Here is a 19,677-nt window from a genome sequence, read left to right as displayed (position 1 = left end):
GCAGTGACCCAGAGTGTCCTTGGCACTTCCATACCATCTTCATTTCATTACAGCCCATTACATTCTCTCTCTTCCTAAAAATTTTTATTTAAATTCCAGTGCAGTTAACATACAGTGTTATATTAGTTTCAGGTGTACAATACAGTGATTCAACAGCTTTGTACATTACTCAGTGCTCATCAGGACAGGTGTACTCTTCATTCACCCATCCCCCACCTTCTTCCCCCCGGTGACCATCACTTTATCACTTTGTTCTCTACAGTTAAGAGTCTGTTTCTTGGTTTGTCTCTCTGTTTTTCCTTTGCTTGTTTGCATTTTAAATTCCACATATGAGTGAAATCATAGGGCATTTGTCTTTCTCTGACTGACTTTTAGATGCAGTTACTTGTGGGCAGGAATTCTAAAAAATTTATATATATATAAAAAAAGATATATTGAGTTGTACCTATTGGCACTAGGCACTGTTTTAGGGGATTTGCATAAATTCAATCATTGAGATTTAGGTACCATTATTACCCCCCATTGTATTCGCCACATAACCTAGTTCAGTGCTCTACAGTCAATTGGAATTAATTAATTTTTAAAATTAAATGGAGATGCTTTTATTTGGGACAATGTTCTGTTGGCTCATTCAAATGAGTTTTTTCCTCACAGTCGATATTATTTTAATTGATTCATTAATAATCTTTGTTTCAGAAAGATTAAAGATGACTAAATTCCTTCTATAAAGACACTTATATAGATATGACAGTGTCTTACAAAGGCACTGAATGGGGTTGATTTAGTATGATTCACCTTGAAAAAAATCAAGAATTCAAATATATTATGTAAAAAATGGTAAAAACGGAAAATGCTTAACATTAGAAGCATTGACAAGCTGAATGTTTATGACAACTTTTTGAGGGGAGGGTTAAGGTTTCCCAGGAAGCTTTCTTAATAAAATGAGAGCCAGTTTGAATTCTAATTATGTAAAGGAAATGAACTCTGGGTCTCTAAGTATACAGACCATTTCTGTCAAGGTGGGGAGATCCTTAATGTAGGAAGATTACATTATTATAATTTATATGTATAACTTCCCTGTTATCAAACAGATCATCATTGAAAATGAGGTAGCATCAAGCAGACAACGTTTTGGAGTATGACATAATCTGAAGTTTACCATGCCACTCTGACCTGTAGGAAGTAAGGAATGTGAGGGAAATAAACAGCCAGTGCTGAAGCCCAGACTCAGGGGCCCTGTTTGTCCTGATGAGCTGACACCTTTGCAAGTAAGTTCAAAGGTGGTAAATGTTTATTTCCTGTTTCACTTCCAGGTGTTGCCTGTGCTTTCCCAGTCACTCAACAAAAAAAGGCATGTGACACCTACTCACATTTCTGGAATGACATTCAGTGGAAGAATACGTAACTAACATGATAAATTTGAGAGGTCCCTGATTTCAACCCCCCCATTCTTCCTTGGGTTTTTTTTCTAAATGTTTACCTACTTATTTGCTCTACAATAATCTGGAGAAAAATACACCTTATGAACACTTTCTTTGTGTGTTTGCTACATATTAAAAAGTAGACAGTGTTATTAAAGTATTATAAACCTCTTTCTTAGCATCCCACAAAGAAACACTGATGCAATGATGATATGTCCACGAAAACAAATGACTTACCTGGATGACTGCTCTGGGGGGAAGCCAGGGACTTTGGACAAAGGAGTTATTTTGTCCTCACCTTCTCTCCCATTGTCTTTTCAGCTATGACCACTGAAGGAGAGGTGTGATGAAGGTATATGGCATTTTACCTTCAGGCCTATCAAGGCATGCCAGGACTAGTTCTCTTATAGGATGGTTCCAGTAGGGCTGGTCTGAAGCAGGTGGGAGCTTTTGTTCATCTAGTATAACTCATATTTTGTGAATTTCATTTTATGTTGTTGGCCAACTAGCAATCTTACTTCCCCAGGGACAGGGGCTGGCCTAGGTTCTGCCTTAGGTCAAGAAAATTTGTTCAAAATGTACCTACCCATAACGAAGTAAAATCTCAGGTTCCCATAACCGGTAGTATCCATATATGGGGTGCATAATTTCCTCTCTCCATCTTTGAGGAAGACCATTGATAAACCTGATTCTACTGTTCCGCATTCTGTACCAATGACAGCTCCCAAGATGTCCCACCTTAAAAAAAAATGAGAATCATGAACAGTTGGAATATTAAGTCAAAGCTTTATAGAGTATAACATTTTATTTTTAATGAAGAACATTTACTTAGTAATCAATAATTCTGAAATAAAGATGTGGGACAACAGATTTTCATAATGAACAAACTTTTAAACACATTCCATTCGCAATTATGATTTTTCTGTAGAAGGACAAATTTAATCAATACTATGTATGGTATGTCTACCACATGATAGTCTTCATTTTCAAAGTACTTACAGTCAAGATTGGGGGGGTCAAATTTGAACTAAGGAAACAGGGAACCATAAAAGACAGTATCATAAGATCATAAACAATTGTATGGTATTTTGCATATTAAAAAAGTTATAGAATGTAAAGTCATAAGAGTAGCAAGAGCCTAGTTTTCAAAAAAAGATGAGATTTAACCTGGATCATGTCAAAAAATATATATTCAGATATAAAGAGGAGAACAAAAATATCTAATATTTTAAAACTCCTATTTCTCCTTAGTATTTATTTCTGGTTGTATCTAATCTGGACATTGCTATTCACACAACTCGCTTGCCCACAGATGGAGGAAACTGGGACACACAGAGGTTAAGTGGCTTGCCTAAGGCCAACTGCCTGTTTAGCTCTAAAACTGAGATCTTCTGTATCTCAGTTTGCTGTTATTTTCGTAGTTATGCTTCTAAAGAGTGTACTGTGCCAGGGAGATTATGTTGGACCATTTCAGTTTATAATAGATTTGGGACCAAGATGTTTAGGAAATGCTTATTTTTTTTATATTTTAACAGATTATATTAATCATTCAAGAAACTAAAAAATAACCTTTTGAAGCAGCTCTTAATAGTGCTGGACCACTGTAAATTAACAAGGAACCTCTCTTGACTCATACAAGAAAATCTCACACTGGTTCATTGGTCTTTTACTCGCTCCATTTATCCCAATTAAACCACTCAGCCTACTGATCCACAAAGCAAGTTAAGGTTATAAATGATGCATATGATGACTCCTTTTAGGCTTTAGAGTATTTTTAAAGTGAAAAATTGAATTGAGAAAGATGGAATTGTCATGGACTAAAAGAACCTTCTATTCAAGTGAAAAATGAGATTAGTAGTCTTTTCCTCATTATTAGTTGTGAATGAGTAACTCTTCTAGATGAATCTAAATGCATTATTTTCAAGACATCCACCACAGACAGAGCTGTGTGAGATATGTTCAGACTGTATATTTCTTTTTTTTTAAGATTTATTTATTTATTTGAGAGAGAGAGAGAGAGAGAGTGAGAGAGCACAAGCAGGAGGGGTAGAGGGAGAGGGAGAGAATCTCAAGCAGACTCCTCATTGAGAATGGAGCCTGATGCAGAGCTCGGTCTCACAACCCTGAGATCATGACCTGAGCTGAAACCGAGAGTTGGACGCTTAACTGACTGAGCCACTCAGGTGTCCCTCTATGTTTCTTTTCAATCTTTATTTTAAAGTCCAATATATTCAATTTTACTCTATATTAGTCTTTATTTCTCCCACTTTTAACTGTTGGAAGATAACAAAAGTGAAGTTATTTTCTTTAGAAACCCAAATATTTATAATCAAATGAAATGGAAAGTTTAGTCTGCTTTGAAGAAAAAGCAGAGATCTAAAAAATCATTTTGTGTGTCAGTGATTTGAATAAATTATCTTGCCTTTATAAAAATTCAGTAGAAGCCTGTTGCAGCATAAACTCATTCTTTCATGAATTTGTATAAATACTGGCTCAAGCTTAGTTGGAGACAAAGTATCCTTGAGGGATAGCAGAGAGAGCCTTTCACTCCCTGGACTTCAGAGTCCAGATCTGTAAGGGCACAAAGTTGTGGGTCTTCTCTAGTTATACAAATGACATGGTCCCTGACAATCAATTACATGAAGTGAGATTATAAATAACCAAATCTTTGAGGCCAGAAGTGATATTTGAAGAGCTTTATAGTTTTATTTTTTTTATTTTTATTAAAGATTTTATTTATTTGACCAAGAGAGACACAGCGAGAGAGGGAACACAAGCAGGAGGAGTGGGAGAGGGAGAAGCAGGCTTCCCGCAGAGCAGGGAGCCCGATGTGGGGCTCGATCCCAGGACTCTGAGATCATGACCTGAGCCAAAGGCAGGCGCTTAACGACTGAGCCACCCAGGCGCCCCAAAGAGCTTTATAGTTTTAGTAGTATTTTCGATAGCATGGCAATTTTCCTGAAAAGGAGTGTTACTTCTCTACGGTCTAAATTATATTTTCCCCAGGTAAATGTAGTCGTATGTGAATTGCATTTGAAGGAATGTCTGCCTACAGAGGAGACACCTCTACAGCATAGCAATTTATACTTATGCTTTGATGACTAACTAAAAAAAGAGCCCCTATATTATTTATTATAAATACAATGGCATCTATTATTTGTAATAGAGTGGGTTGAATTCGGAACACAGAAAAAAAAAGTTTAATAATCAATAAAATGCCTTAAGGCAACTTTGTTCCTTAGACGTAGCAAGGTCACAATGATGTTTAATTTAGATCTTTAAGATATGACTTTCTATTCTTGTGTCCCAAAAAAAGAGGAATTTTTTTGTAAGTAAAGATAATTTAAAACAGTTTCTTAGCTGGAAAGCTGATGGTCCTCTCTATCAACTATTTTGGAATGCTTTGAGAATACAATTACTTACGTTTTAATCAGCTCATACTTTGATACTTTTAAGGAAGATACAAGAGAGTAGAAATTAAACCTCTTCACACAAAGAAGATAAATATGTTAGGCGAAGGATGTGTTAATTAACTAGATGGAGTTCTTTCACAATGAATACATATATCGTATCACCATGATGTACTTTAACTTTCTCACAATTTTATATGTCAATGATGCCTCAGGAAAGCTGAAATTAAAAAAGATTTCCTTCATTAGCTTAAAAATAGAATGAGATCTACTCTTTGAAGGGTAATTTGGCAGTAACTATCAAAATGAAAATTACATACCTACATGTATGTACATGTACGCATATATATCTGATTCTCTAATTTTCCTTTTCTCTTTTAGAAATTTACCTTTTGAAAATACTTTAACAAGTATGCAAAAATTTTCATTACAATATTTTTTGTCTATCAATAGGGGTTCAATTAGATAAACTGGTACATCACTTTTTTGAAATAGTGATCTATATTTACTGACTAGAAGATACATTCATTATATGTTGTTGGTTTTAAAAAAAATTAAGTTGTACTACAGTATACAAAATGTGACTCTGGTGGGTGGTGTGTGCGTGTGTGTAGTCACAGAAAAATTTCTGAATGAATATATGTGTACAATTTAACTGTCAGAAATAGGATTAACATGGGGGACTTTTGATTTTCCCTTTACTTATCTGCCTTGCAGTAAGAATGTAATTTTCAGGAAAAAAAGAAGAAAAGCATTCAATTTATAGGTATTATAACGCAGAATGAAAAATTAAATGATCTCATTATAGGTTGATGAAAATGCTAAGAATATGAACACAGGCAATAGAAGTCATATTTTAATCAGATATTCTTTGCCTACAAATATTGGCATAAGATACTCTAAAGCTCATGAAGCATTTCACATTATCTATGAAAATTTATTATATTTTCCAGAATATATTAAATCACCTAAAGTTGGCTACTTTAGGTGTGAGCTAAGATACAGGCTAAAGCCTGGCTATGAGATCCCACACTTACCAAATTCATAAGATTTTTTTAATCTCTATGAATTCTCTGAGGTTAAATAAGTTCATTCTATCCATAAGGTCTCTATTTGGGATAAATTCTCTGTTATTTAATAAGGGATGTGCCATAGGTAAAGAACCTTCCACATTCATTTATATTCATGAGGTTTATCTTGAGTATGAGCCCTGTGAGGTCTAGCAAGGTGTGTACTTCATTTAGAGGTTTTTCTTCTACCTCTACCTTCATTTAGAGGTTTTTCCCTGCAGCATGACAGCTTAGGTGAAGGTAAAGGATGAACTCTATCTGAAAGCTTCCCTGCATGCACTGCATTTCAAAAATTCTTTTCTTCAATTGGTTCCCCTGTATTTCACTCAAATTCAATTTTGTTTTAGGTTTTTATTACATGCATTATGTTGATTTACTCTCTTGTCGGAATAACATTAATAAAGAACATTGTCTTCAGAATGGGAGAAAGCACTCAGCTTTCTCACCAATAAGACAGAAATATGACCTAGACTGGAGGATGGTTAGAGAAAATAATGTTCTGCCTGGATAGGACAGCATGTCAATAAGTGTTAGCTTCCCCTACTCGCCCCCCGCAAAACATAGTGCTATCTTTGTTTTAAGTCGAAGAGGCGATTCAAATGAATTTCTAAATAATAATGAGTATTTTTATTTTTTCATACCAGAATTAGCAAAGCAGCAAGACTGGACAAAGGCACAGTCCCCATATGCAAGTACGACTACTTAATCTTTAAGCAAGGGGATACTGAGCTGAAAGAAAAATTGCACTTTATCTATAATCTGTGGATCTTTGGTACTATTCATGATTTTTGTCTATAATCTTCTGGGCTCTTCAATTTATTATTTGTGTTATCTGAATGGTCAAGTGGGTTTCGTTTTAATAAAAATGAACATGTTTATAAAAGAAAAAAAAAGATCCATTTAATACAATATTAACTCAGACTGCCAACCTATCTTCAGTTCACTTACCTTGAATTATAAGCTTAAATGAAATCCTTCTTTAGCTTTATAAGCATTTTTGTGAAAAGTATTCTACGTCAGAGGGAACACAGTTCTTCTGGGTAGGACAGAGGGAAGAATTTGTAGAAAATACAAGAAGATGCTCAAACTGTTCTGAAGAATTCTAAATAACTTTAAAGCCCATTTTTAATAAAAGCACCAACTTACATTGAAGGGGCTATAATGGAGATTGTTCTTGTTGGTTTATATGCAATTTTGGTTTTCAATGGTTATATGTAATTCTTTGCTACAATTTCCCCGGGACAAGGAAGCCAATATAAAATTGTTTTATTGAGTTTATATTGTCTTTTACTTGTCCCCCTGCCCCACTGGATAACTTTCAATATTAAGAAAGACATATTGAGTCAGTTGTTGGTGAAATCCAGCTAGCAAGCAATGTCATTAAAACATATAAATAATACTTTGAATTTTGGTCTCTCTATAGTAAATCATCTGTCAGAGACAAAGCCATGGCTGACCTTGGAAAACCATTCTCTTACTCAGTGTTTTTCTATAGTCTTAGATGAGCTGTTTTTTTTAAAAAAACATATTTAGTGAAAGAGCTTCTTCAGAGCAAATTCCTAAAGCAGTTATCTTTTTTAAATTTAATTTAATTTTATTATGTTATGTTAGTCACCATACATCATTAGTTTTTTTCTCTTTAAATTTTTTATTGTTATGTTAATCACCATACATTACACATCTTTAGTTTTTGATGTAGTGTTCCATGATTCATTATTTGCATATAACCCCCAGTGCTCCACGCAGAACGTGCCGTCTTTAATACCCATCACCAGGCTGACCCATCCCCCCACCCCCCTCCCCTCTAGAACCCTCAGTTTGTTTTTCAGAGTCCGTCGTCTCTCATGGTTCATCTCCCCCTCCGATTTCCCCCCCTTCATTCTTCCCCTCCTGCTTCATCATTAGTTTTTGATGTAGTGATCTTAATAGGATATGGGTGGTAGTGGAAGAGGGTTGTTAGCAATGGAAGTAGGAGGAACTGGAATTAGGTTAGTAGTTCAGAGACTACGCTCTATCCATTGAAAAAGTCAGCAACACCAAATATGGGAAAGCAAATTTGACCTCAGGATGAGTCCTGTTTGCCCTCCAAGCATCTTTTCTGTATCTTGCTGGTGTATTGGAATTCTGGGCATTCCATTCTGTGCCGTATTTGCCACTAGTTGCTTTTAATTTTTAAGTGGGAGGAAAACGCTTCACAAAAATGATGTCTGTGGCCTGGGAGAGGATACCCACATGGAGAAGTACAGTTGGAAATATTTTTTGAAACTTAAAAAAAGAAATTTTATTTCTTTTCTATTATGATATCAGTATTCTCATTACTGAAAAATGTGAAAATAAAAAGGTTGGGAAAAAAATCGCCTATAACCACACTCTCCAGAGACAAGCACAGTTAATATTTTAGTATATTTATTTCTAATATTTTTGTATGTATATTTCCAAATAGTTGTGGTAATATTAAATAGATGGTTTATACTCTGTCTTTTTTCACTTCCATTAGTAATGTACACATTTTGCAGGCTATTACTAACTCTTTGTAGATGAGCCACACAATATTTTGTTATGTGTATACCAATCCGTATTTAGTCATTTTCCTATTTTTGCAATTTCAAAATACAATAATAAATAGTTATACTATTTAGCATACTTTATGGGCCTGAGGAATTAAATCATCAATTTACTAATGCTCCTGGATGTGTTGTAGAATACAGGTAAGTCCAAGCTACGCTTCTTGAGGTGTTCGAGATCTGGTCTTACTTCACAGAAATCCCCAGATCATCAGGACTGACTTGTGGCCAATGGTGATCAGGTGAACCACTGAGGAAGGACTATGGAGAACAAAGACAAGGTTGAAGACATGGGCATCTAAACATTTCAGTGCCACCAACCTCCTCCAATACCTTCCACAGAGAAATCCTATCACCAGCTAATGTTGTGCCAAGCTGTCAGAAATTAAATCACTTTGGAAAGATTCAGATTTCATTCTTTTTTTCTCTGTGACCTCAGTTAAGATTCTATCTTGCAAGGGAAGCCAGTGTCTGTATTCTGGATGCTCACATGGAAACAGCTAGTTTTTGGAGGGGGAGAGGGGAGGCTACAAGCCAACTCAAGATGGCAGAACCAAAAGGAAAGATGGTGTATAAATGTGCCGCACATTAAAGGTTTAACATTTAATTTCTATAAAGGAGTTCCAGAACAATATAGCACTTATTTTTTTGTTATTTGAAATTTTACTGTTTGTATTTTTAAAGTATAAAAACAATTTGCTTCAAGAGAAAGTGATATTAGAACCCAGGCCCAAAGCAAACCAGAACAAATAAGACATATGTTCTTTTAACAGCTTGCAACAAGATTACTCAGATCCGTTTTAGCACTTCCATGGTTTTAAAATATATCCAATTATCACTTTAACTAATATAGTCTTTTTTCTTAATGACACTTCATTGGTTTATTTAGAGAATCCAATTTTGGTTTCATTGGCCGATTCAACTTTATTTGTTTGTGTTTCTTCTGTATCTCATTAATTAATCTGAGTATAATTTTCCTTTGAGCATCACTTTCCTCATATCTCATTACCAACAGTAATTATAGTTGGAATAACAGCTAATTCTTAAGTTTTTTGATTGCTTATTATGTGCTATGCATTGTGGCAAGTGTTCTACATATAATGTTGCATAAAATATCCCCTTTTAGTCCTTTTAGTGCTTATATTTGGATTTTATTTTATCTGATTCGAATTATCTGATTTTAATATGCCTCCTTTCGTTGTAGTTGACTGGTATATTTGTTTCTCTTCTTTGATTTTTAATTTCTTGTGTTATTGTAAATACATAGCTTACTTTTAAAAACTTACTTTGGAAATCTCATTTAATAAACGAATATAACTCAAATTTATTGGGTTACTGATATGTTTGAAAATATCATTTAATAAATATAACTCAGTCAAATTTATTGGGTTACTGATATGTTTAGATTGATTCCTGAAAAATTGTTTTCTGTTTTCTATTTACCCTGCTTTTTATTGTTACTTTCCTGGCATGTACGAGACTCAGTCTTCCGTGTCCTATGTGACCCTGATGCTTCAGAAGTTACATAGCCTCTATCGGGCTAATCTATTATTTACATATTTAAAGTTTTCTATTAACATTATTATTATTATTAATTAAGAATTATCCCAGGGACCACTAGGTGGCTCAGTCAGTTAAGTGTCTGCCTTCAGCTCAGGTCATGATCCCAGGGTCCTGGGATGGAGTCCTGCATCAGGCTCCTTGCTTAGCAGGGAGCCTGTTCTCCCTCTGCCTGCAGCTGGTGCTTGTGCTCTCTCGCTCTCTCTCTCTCTGATGAATAAATAAATAAAAAATCTTAAAAGAAAAAGTTATCCTAGATCTATATCCTCACTACAAGCAAGCTAGGAAGTCTGGCAGTATTTTACTTCCTTACTCTTCTTTTCTCTTTTTGTCACTTTCCTTCTGTACTTCTCAAGTTGAGGTCATTTGGACTTTAATTACAAATTTTTGTTAAAACTTTTTAATAATCAATACTTACTTAGACTGAACTACAGGCTTTACTTTTTTCTTTGATCACTACTCTTTCTTGAATCTATCATATTTCTCTTGGATTAATTTCCAGGAACATATCTCCTAGTAATTCTTTCAGAGAGGGTTTGGGGGGTAGTAAATTTTTTGAACCCTATGTGTCTGAAAAAGTTTCCCCCCCCCAATTGAAGTATAATAGACATACAGTATCCTATTAGTTTCAGGTGTAGATCACAGTGATTTAATATTTTTATGTATTATAAAAATATCCCCATGATAAGTCTAGTTACCATATGTCTCCATACAAAGTTATTATAATATTATCGACTATATTCCCTATACTGTACACTTCATTCAAAGGTAGAAAGAAAAGTAACAATGAAATCCTATGTACATAATATCCAATTTCAATAATTATCGAGCTGTTTGGGTTCTTTTGATATTGAATTGTGTAAGTTCTTTATATATTTTGGATATTAACCTCTTATTGGATATGTAATTTGCAAATATCTTCGACTATTCAGTAGGTGGTCTTTTTGCTTTGTGGACGGCTTCCTTCGCTGTGTAAGAACTTTTAGTTTGATGTAACTTCATCTGTTTATTTTAGCTTTTGTTGCCCTTGCTGAAGGAGACTGGTCCAAAAAAAATTCTGCTAAGACCAATATCAAAGAGCTTAGTGCCTATATTCTCTCTTAGGAATTTTATGATTCCAAACTTACGTTCAAGTCTTTAATCCATTTTGACTTTATTTTTATATATGGTATAAGAAAGTGGTCCAGTTTCATCCTTTTGCATGTAGCTGTCCAGGTTTCTGAACATCACTTATTGAAGAGATAGTCCTTTCCCCCATTGTGTAGCCTTGCCTCCTTTGTCATAGATTAATTGACCATATAATTGTGGGTTTATTGCTAGGGTGTTTATTTTATTCCATTGATCTATGCATCTGTTTTTGTGCCAGTACTATACTGTTCTGATCACTATCACTAGCATAGTCTGAAATTAGGGAGTGAAAAACCTCCAGCTTTGTTCTTCTTTCTCAAGGTTGTTTTAGCTATTTAGGTTTTTTATTTTTTTAAATAAAAATTTTAGTATTCTTTGTTCTAGTTCTGTGAAAAATGTCATAGGTATTCTGATGGGGATTGCATTAAATCTGTAGATTGCTTTGGGTAGTATGGACATCTTCAGTAAGATTTTTCTTCCAATCTATGACCATGGTATATCTTTCCATTTATTTGTGTCTTCTTCAATTTCTTTCATAAATATCTTAAAGTTTTCAGAGTAGGTCTTATACTTTCTTGGTTAAATTTATTCACAGGTATTTTATTCTTTTTGATACAATCGTAAATGGGACTGTTTTCTTAATTTCTTTTTCTTATAAGCTTGTTATTAGTGTACAGAAATGCAACAGATTTCTATATGTCAATTTCATATCCTGCAACATAATTAATTTCTTAGTTCTAACTGTGTTTTGGTGGAGTCGTTAGGTTCACTCTATATAAATTATCATATCATCTGCAAACAATGACAGTTTTACATCTTCTTTTCTAATTTGGATTATTTTATTTCTTCTTCTTGTCTAATTACTGTGGCTAAGACTTCCAATACTATGTTTCATGAAAGATGTGAGAGCCAACATACTTGTCTTGTTCCTGATCTTAGAGGAAAAGCTTTTAGCTTTTCATTCTTGAGTATGATGTTAGCTGTGGTTTTGTCATATATGGCCTTCATTAAATTGAGGTATGTTCCCTCTGTATCTACTTTGTTAAGAGTTTTTGCTATAAATGGATGTTGAATTTTGTCAAATGCTTTTCTGCATCTATTAAGATGAATATATGATTTTTATTGTTGGTTTTGTTAATGTAATGTATCATGTTGACTGATGTGTGGATGTTGAACCATCCTTACACCCCTGGAATTAATCTTTCTTACTTGATCATGGTGTATGATCATATTAGTGTTGTCAAATTCAGTTTGCTATTTTTTTTTGAGGATTTTTGCATCTATGATCCTTAGCGATACTGGCCTGTAATTTATTTTTATTCATTTATTTTGTGGTGGCTTCATCTGGTTTTGGTATCAGGGTAATGTCGGCCTCGTAAAATGAGTTTGGAAGTGTTCCTTTCTCTTCAATATTTTGGAATAATTTGAGAACAATAGGTACTATTCTTTAAATGTTTGGTAGAATTCACCTGTGCAGCTGTCTGGTTCTGGACCATAATTGGTTAAAGGTTTATTATTAATTTGATTTCATTACTTGTAATTGGTCTATATAGATTTTCTATTTGTGATTCAGTTTTGGAAGACTGTGTTTCTAGAAATTTATCCATTTCTTCTACGTTTTCCAATTTGTTGGCATGAAACTATTCATCATAGTTGCTTACAATCCTTTGTATTTCTGTGATGTCGGTTGTTAACTTTTCCTCTTTCATTTCTGATTTTATTTATTTGGGTCCTCTCTTTTTATCTTGATGAATCTGGCAAGAGGTTTATTGATTTTGTTCATCTTTTCAAAGAACCAGCTTTTAGTTTCATTGATCTTTCCTATGGGCTTTTTTTTTTTTTTTTGGTCTCTATTTCATTTATTTCTACTCTGATCTTTATTATTTTCTTCCTTCTACTAATTTGGGCTTTGTTCTTTTTCTAGTTCTTTAGGTATAAAGTTAGATCACTCCAACGTTCATAGCAGCAATGTCCATGATAGCAAAACTGTGGAAGGAGCCAAAATGCCCTTCAACAGATGAATGGATAAAGAAGATGTGGTTCATATATGCAGTGGAATATTACTCAGCCATCAGAAAAGATGAACACCCACCATTTGCACTGACATGGATGGAACTGGAGGGGATTATGCTAAGTGAAATAAGTCAAGCAGAGAAAGACAATTATCATATGGTTTCACTCACATGTGGAACATATGGAATAGTGGGGAGGACCACAGGGGAAGGGAGGGAAAACTGAATGCGAAGAAATCAGAGAGGGAGACAAACCATGAGAGACTCTGGACTCCGGGAACCAAACTGAGGGTTACAGAAGGGAGGTGGGTGGGGGGATGGGGTAACTGGGTGATGGGCATTAAGGAGGGCACATACTGTGATGAGCACTGGTGTTATATGCAACCAATGAATTGTTGAACACTACATCAAAAACTAATGATGTACTATATGCTGGCTAACAACATAATAATAAAAAAATAAGAAAAAAGATACTTATCTGGGACTCTTGTTTCTTGAAGTAAGCTGTACCACTATGAACTTCCTTCTTAGAACTGCTTTTGCTGGGTCAGATAGATTTTGAAAAGTTGTATTTCGAGTTTCATTTGTTTCAAAGTATTTTTTTTTAATTTTCTCTTTGATTCCTTCATTGACCTATTGGTTGTTTAGTAAATGTTTAGTCTCCATGTATTTGTGTTTTTTTTTCAGTTTTGTTCTTGTTGTTGATTTCTAGTTTCATACTGTAATGGTTAGAATAGACGCTTGATATGATTTCAGTCTTCCTGAATTTACTGACTTGTTTTGTGGTCTAACATATGATCCATCCTGGTGAATGTCCCATGTACATCTGAAAAGAGGGTGTGTTCTGCAGTTTTTGGGTGAAATGTTCTCTATATATCTATTCAGCCCATCTGGTCTAATGTGTTGTTTAAGGTCAATGTTTCCCTATTGATTTTCTGTCTGAATGACCTATCCATTGAGGTAAGTGGGGTATTAAAGTCTCATAGTATTATTGTATTGCTGTCAATCACTCCCTTTATGTTTGTTAATATTTGCTTTGTCTATTTAGGTGTTGCCATGTTGGGTGCATAAATATTTATGAATATTATACGTGATCCTTGATTGACCCTTTTGTCATTATATAATCTTTTTTGTCTTTTGTTACAGTCTGTTTTAAAGTCTATTTTATCTGAAATGAGTATTGGTACTTCAGCTTTCTTTTCATTTCCATTTGCATGGAATATCTTTTCCCATCCCTTCACTTTCAGTCTGTGTGTGTCTCTATATCTGAAGTGAGTCTCTTGTAGACAGAATATAAAAGGGTGTTATTTTTTTATCCACTCAGCCACTGTATGTCTTTGATTGGAACATTTAGTCCATTTACATTTAAAGTAATTATTGATAGGTATGTACTTATTGTCATTTTGTTATTTGTTTTCTGGTTGTTTTTGTAGTCTTCTCTGTTCCTTTTTTCTTCTGTTGGTCTATTCCTTTGTGGTTTCATGATTTTCTTTAGTGTTATGTTTGGGTTCCATTCTCTTTATTTTTTGTGTTTCTATTGTAGGTTTTTGGTTATGTACAAAAAACATGGTTACCATGAAGTTCATATATATGTATAGAAATAAAAAGGTTTTTGTTTTTTCCTAATACTTGTATGATAATTGACTGGAGAAGAATTTTATGTTCTGAAAATTTTTTCAGAACTAGATAACTTCTTCATTTTTTTTTAAACTTATGCTTAGTGCTACCAAGAAAAGTAATATAAATCTCACCAAGAAGCTTTTAGGATTTCTTCTTTTATCAGTGTTCTAAAGTTTCTTCTTGATGCTCTAGGGCTAGATATGTTCCCATTCATCTTGCTAAACATTTCATTCACAGGAACTATGTCTTTTCTTTCTTCTTTTTTCAATCTTGGGGACTTTTCTTCAGTAATATATTTGAATATTTCATTCCATATATTCCCTCTGACCTCTCTTTCTGGAATTCCTATTTTTCTAATAACAGAAGAGCCATCCCCCCCCCCCCATACTTTACATCTTTTTTCCTTATATCCAATGACCCTCAGTTTTGGATAGACTTCAAGACTCAAATTTCTAGCTCATTATTAATTTGTTCTTCAGCTATGCCTATGCTGATATTCAGTGGAGAAAAAAAACCCATTAAATTTGTTTCAACAATCATATATTTTCATTTCTCACATCTCTGCTTCCTCATAAAATGTGTTTTAATTTCTCAAATGCAGTATGCACTCTTAACCCTCTGAGGATATTAATTATGCTTCTTATAAAATCTCCATTTGTTTATTCTACTACTTCTGTTTTCTCAGACCTTATTTCTTTAGTTGGATGATTTTTAAATGGAGCTGATTTTCCTCAGATTTGTTGATTCTAGATAATTTGCTTAAATTTGTATCTGTTATTGTTTTTTTATTTTGGTATAAAAATGGTTATTGATGGGGGCAGATGGGCCTTTAGGTGTGACTACCATGAGAGGGGGTCTCTGTTCCCCCTTGAGGTTTCCAGTCACCTGGATTGCCCTGCTTCTCCATTCCAAGTATCCACATTCATTGCTTGTTCCTGGGAATAGAAGCCTCTACTTGGAAGTAGGTGTACTGAGGGACTCACCTCCTTGGCAATCCCTATAGCGGTAGCTCAGAGCCCCATCCTCATTCATGTGACCAGCATCTGTGTCCTGGAGCAGTGCTGAGACATCTTTTTAATGTCTTATTCAACATGTGTTTGGGGCTATAGTTCCCTCCTTCCATCAGATCGTTTCCTCTTCTCTTTTGGTGTACAGTCCTTTATAATTCCTGACCCAACTAAGGCACATTTTTTTTTGTTTGTTTTACAGTGTCATTATAGATATGTTTGCTCATTTTCTGTAATTTCCAAGGATTTGGGGCAAGTGGAGAAGACTGAAGCATGATGCCTTGATTCAATATTTTAACATTCATTACATTTGTGGAGTTCCTCTTTAACATGAATAGTGACAGCAGTAAAGGTATTTGAATAGTAAAGGTATTTGAATAGTAAAAACATACAATGTTTGCATTTGGGATGGAAGAGAAGTATACAAAATCTATATGATAGCAGCGTGTTTTTCTACAAAGCTCTCTCCCACCTAAAGGCAGTCTCAGCTAGGTGAGATATGGTGGTTGTTAATTAAATGATGTGCTTGTAAGGTTAAGCCAAAGTTGAGAAAGATTCACATAAATTATCAGTGTATCCATTAAAGTTTCTCTCTTGCTGAAGTAACAGATGTGTTTTCTTTAGGAAAAAGAGAAAAAAACCTTTACGATCCCACTTAAAAAATAAACCTATCAACATTGGATTTAGGACAACTTTGTGATATGATTGGCAAACAGCTCTTGCATCCTTGTGATATGAGATTAAATAGTTTGACTCAAGTGGTAGGAAAACAGGAATATTTGGGAAGCCAGATTCAAAAAATAGTGGATTTCTTTTCTTTCTTAACATTCATATGAAGTGTTTTGAAATTATTAGAGAGGATTGCATATTCATTTTTCTCTTTCATAATTCTTATGGGAGAAAAACATAGTTAAGAGAAGTGAAAATATTATATACAGGTTAACAATTTAATTAATTTATTTAAAATTTTTTTTTATTTTTAAAAAAGTCACCTCAAAACTACAGAGCTCAATCAATTCAATTGCTTGCTCTTGAGCACAGTGGGGACTTATTATCTACATTTTCTATTTCAGCAGGTGAGCCAATAATGGTAAATTATCAGTGTGGGTAATGATGATTGAGTCGAAGAATGAGACAAATATTTAGTAAATCTGGCTGGTAAAACAAAACACATCAAGAATTAGCCTGGTGATGGGTATTAAAGAGGGCATGTACTGCATGGAGCACTGGGTGTTATACGAAAACAATGGATCGTGGATCACTGCATCAAAAACTAATAATGTATCGTATGGTGACTAACATAACATAATAAAATTAAATTAAATTTAAAAACAAACAAAAAAAAAGAATTTCACTACCAAATTCCTAATCTGTTTTTCTTTGTCAGCTCTTTCCCTAGGTGAAAATATTTCACATTAATTTGATTTTGTGATGGGCTTATTTTTCTCCGAAGCTATGATTAAAAATGAACATGACAACACTCTTTCGTGGACCAATAAAGCAACATTTGGGAGTGGGTGAATGGGATGCAGAGAGGACACACACACACACACACACACACACACACACACACACACACACACTCATGGATTAAACCAGCATTTTTATCATCACTGCAAACAGAAAACACTAGATCCTCTCATTATCCTTTTACACCTTTATGATATAACACCAAGGTGGATAACTGGGCAACCAGATGAAAGCATAAATGAGTAAATCTGGGGGGTGTCGCCTGATATCTTAAGGGAAAAGCTACAAATAAACCTAAGATGTAGTTGCTAGAATAATTTACTGCTTTTAGAACTTAGAGGAATTAATTGTACAGCAATTAGAGCGGCACAGGTGCTTTTGTCAAGTACATTATTCTATGTTATCGGACCAGAGATCTGCTGACAATGCCATGGCCTGAAAGTATTAGCCTCTTAACTGTGACCAAAACCCTGACACAATCCTCAGTACTGAGAAGTGGCCAAAGAGCATAATTGAAACCACCTGAGTTACTGAGTGAATGGAATTTGTGATGTTCCTCTGTGTGTGTCCTAACTTTAGTTCTTTTTTCAAGAATAAATACTTTTAGTTCCCTCTTTGTTTTGGGGGATGAATGATTTAGTTTAGCCACAAATTCTCTCATATCATTAGTGCTCTGTGAAAATGGAATGTCTACTCTGTTAATTGAAATAATTTTTTGCAAGCTATGTTTCTGGACTAGTACACTAGTTTTCTAAGATATGTTGGGTTTCTTCTAATAGAAAATCAATTCCTTTCTAAGCTTAACTCATGGTTTTCTGTTTGTTCATACTAAATCTTCATTGATGTTACTAGCAGATTGCTGGATGGACCATTAATCCATCCTAAAAATCTTTTGTTCTTTTACAGACAAGCTTTGATAATACAACAAGCTGAAAAAAAAGGAAAATAAAGCATTGTGGGACAGGGAATAGGTAGGTATGAAAGCCATAATTAAAAATAAATTTTCTCTCTCCCCAAAAGAATAAGACTAGTAACACTGAAGACTTTGAGGAAAAGAGGTAGATAGATAGACAGGGATTAATGTGGGTATGAGAGTTGTCCTACTGGAGATTAAATTTGTGTTTCTCTCTCTGCTTTAGTGGGATGGGGGCTGGGTATCGCTGAGAATCATCTGCGTCCCCAGGGGATGTGGGTCTCCCTGAAGAGGATGGCTCATCACTTCCACATGGATGGTATTAGCTTGGAGAGATGAAGGAGTGGAGGTCAATGAATCTCTTGTGCTTCAAGATTTGGGACTCTCTCATAGGCAGTCAAGCTCCATAACCAGGGAAGGGGTTTGAATTGGTCTTCTGTATCAGGAATGAGAAAGGGAGAACTGATCCACTGGTGATGGTTCCCTATCTCCGAAAGGTAGGTAAAGAAGCCGTGCTTGCGTTGTCAAAATTCTGGACCCCATCAAAGCCCACTGGTTTGTATGGGGAGTGGAACGAGCCTGTGTAGTGTAAGGGTTAGGAAGGCAAGCAGCCTGACTCTTGGGGAAATCCTGGAGATGGAATAGAGGAGTAGTAGTTGCTGGTCCCTCAAGGAGACACCCGAGCCACACTGGACATGGAACTGCAAAGGGGTCAGGAACTTCCAAGGAGAAGAACTTTATGGACTGAAGGCCGTGACATCACTGCTAGGCTCTGAAGGAATGAGGTCCCTCAAAGTGTCAGCTTCCATCAGAGGCATACCTGGCCTGCCCCACAGGCTGGACCTCCTTGATGCAAGGCTGGGTCAGCCACAGCAGAAATCTAGCTTTCAACAGTGAAGGACCCCGATGTGGCAGCAAAGGGTCACAGCAGCAGTGGCAGCTCAGGCTGCTGGTCAGATTTCTGTCTATAAATCTCAGGCCCCAGGAAGATGACTGACAGTCTCAATATAATAGTAGTGGAAAGATTTTGTCTTCCATACACATTAAAAAAAACTTTTTCCCAGTAAAGGTGAATAAACGAAGATGAAATATAAGTGCTTCAACTGTAGTTAAAAAGTATTTGCAATTATAAATTTTTAATACACATAAAATAGTTGATTATTTAATAAGGAATGTTTAGGACAAGCCTAACCATTTGTCCTGTCTCTAAGGAACAATTGGCTTTGGGGCACCTGGGTGGCTTAGTCAGTTAAGCATCCGACTCTTGATTTCGGCTCAGGTTGAGATCTCAGGGTCACGAGATGTAGCCCCGTATCGGGTTCTGCACTTAGCATGGAGTCTGCTTGAGATTCTCTCTCTCTCCCTCTGCCCCTCCTCCTGCTCTCTCTCTCTCAAATAAATAAATAAATCTTTTAAAAGACGAATAATCAATATTGATTTAACTATGCTTTTGCTACTTAATAATATGCATTTAAAATATGTCCAGTGGAATAAATATAAGT

At 35.0% G+C, this 19,677-nt stretch overlaps 1 protein-coding gene across 2 annotated transcripts in view; it reads right to left on the bottom strand.

The window, feature by feature from the left end:
- RELN (reelin) overlaps positions 1-19,677 on the bottom strand; it is a 492,672-nt gene that overhangs the window by 173,017 nt on the left and 299,978 nt on the right. For both annotated transcript variants that reach the window (XM_027573967.2, XM_027573968.2), the window contains exon 12: positions 2,008-2,159. In XM_027573967.2, coding sequence (XP_027429768.2) covers positions 2,008-2,159 — 152 coding nt within the window. The remainder of the gene's footprint in view (positions 1-2,007; positions 2,160-19,677) is intronic.

Source organism: Zalophus californianus, chromosome 12 (genome assembly GCF_009762305.2).
Source record: "Zalophus californianus isolate mZalCal1 chromosome 12, mZalCal1.pri.v2, whole genome shotgun sequence".
In the NCBI taxonomy this organism is placed as follows: domain Eukaryota; kingdom Metazoa; phylum Chordata; class Mammalia; order Carnivora; family Otariidae; genus Zalophus; species Zalophus californianus.
The sequence above is the reverse complement of the archived record's forward strand: the minus strand, read 5'-3'. Positions and strand labels throughout refer to the sequence as shown.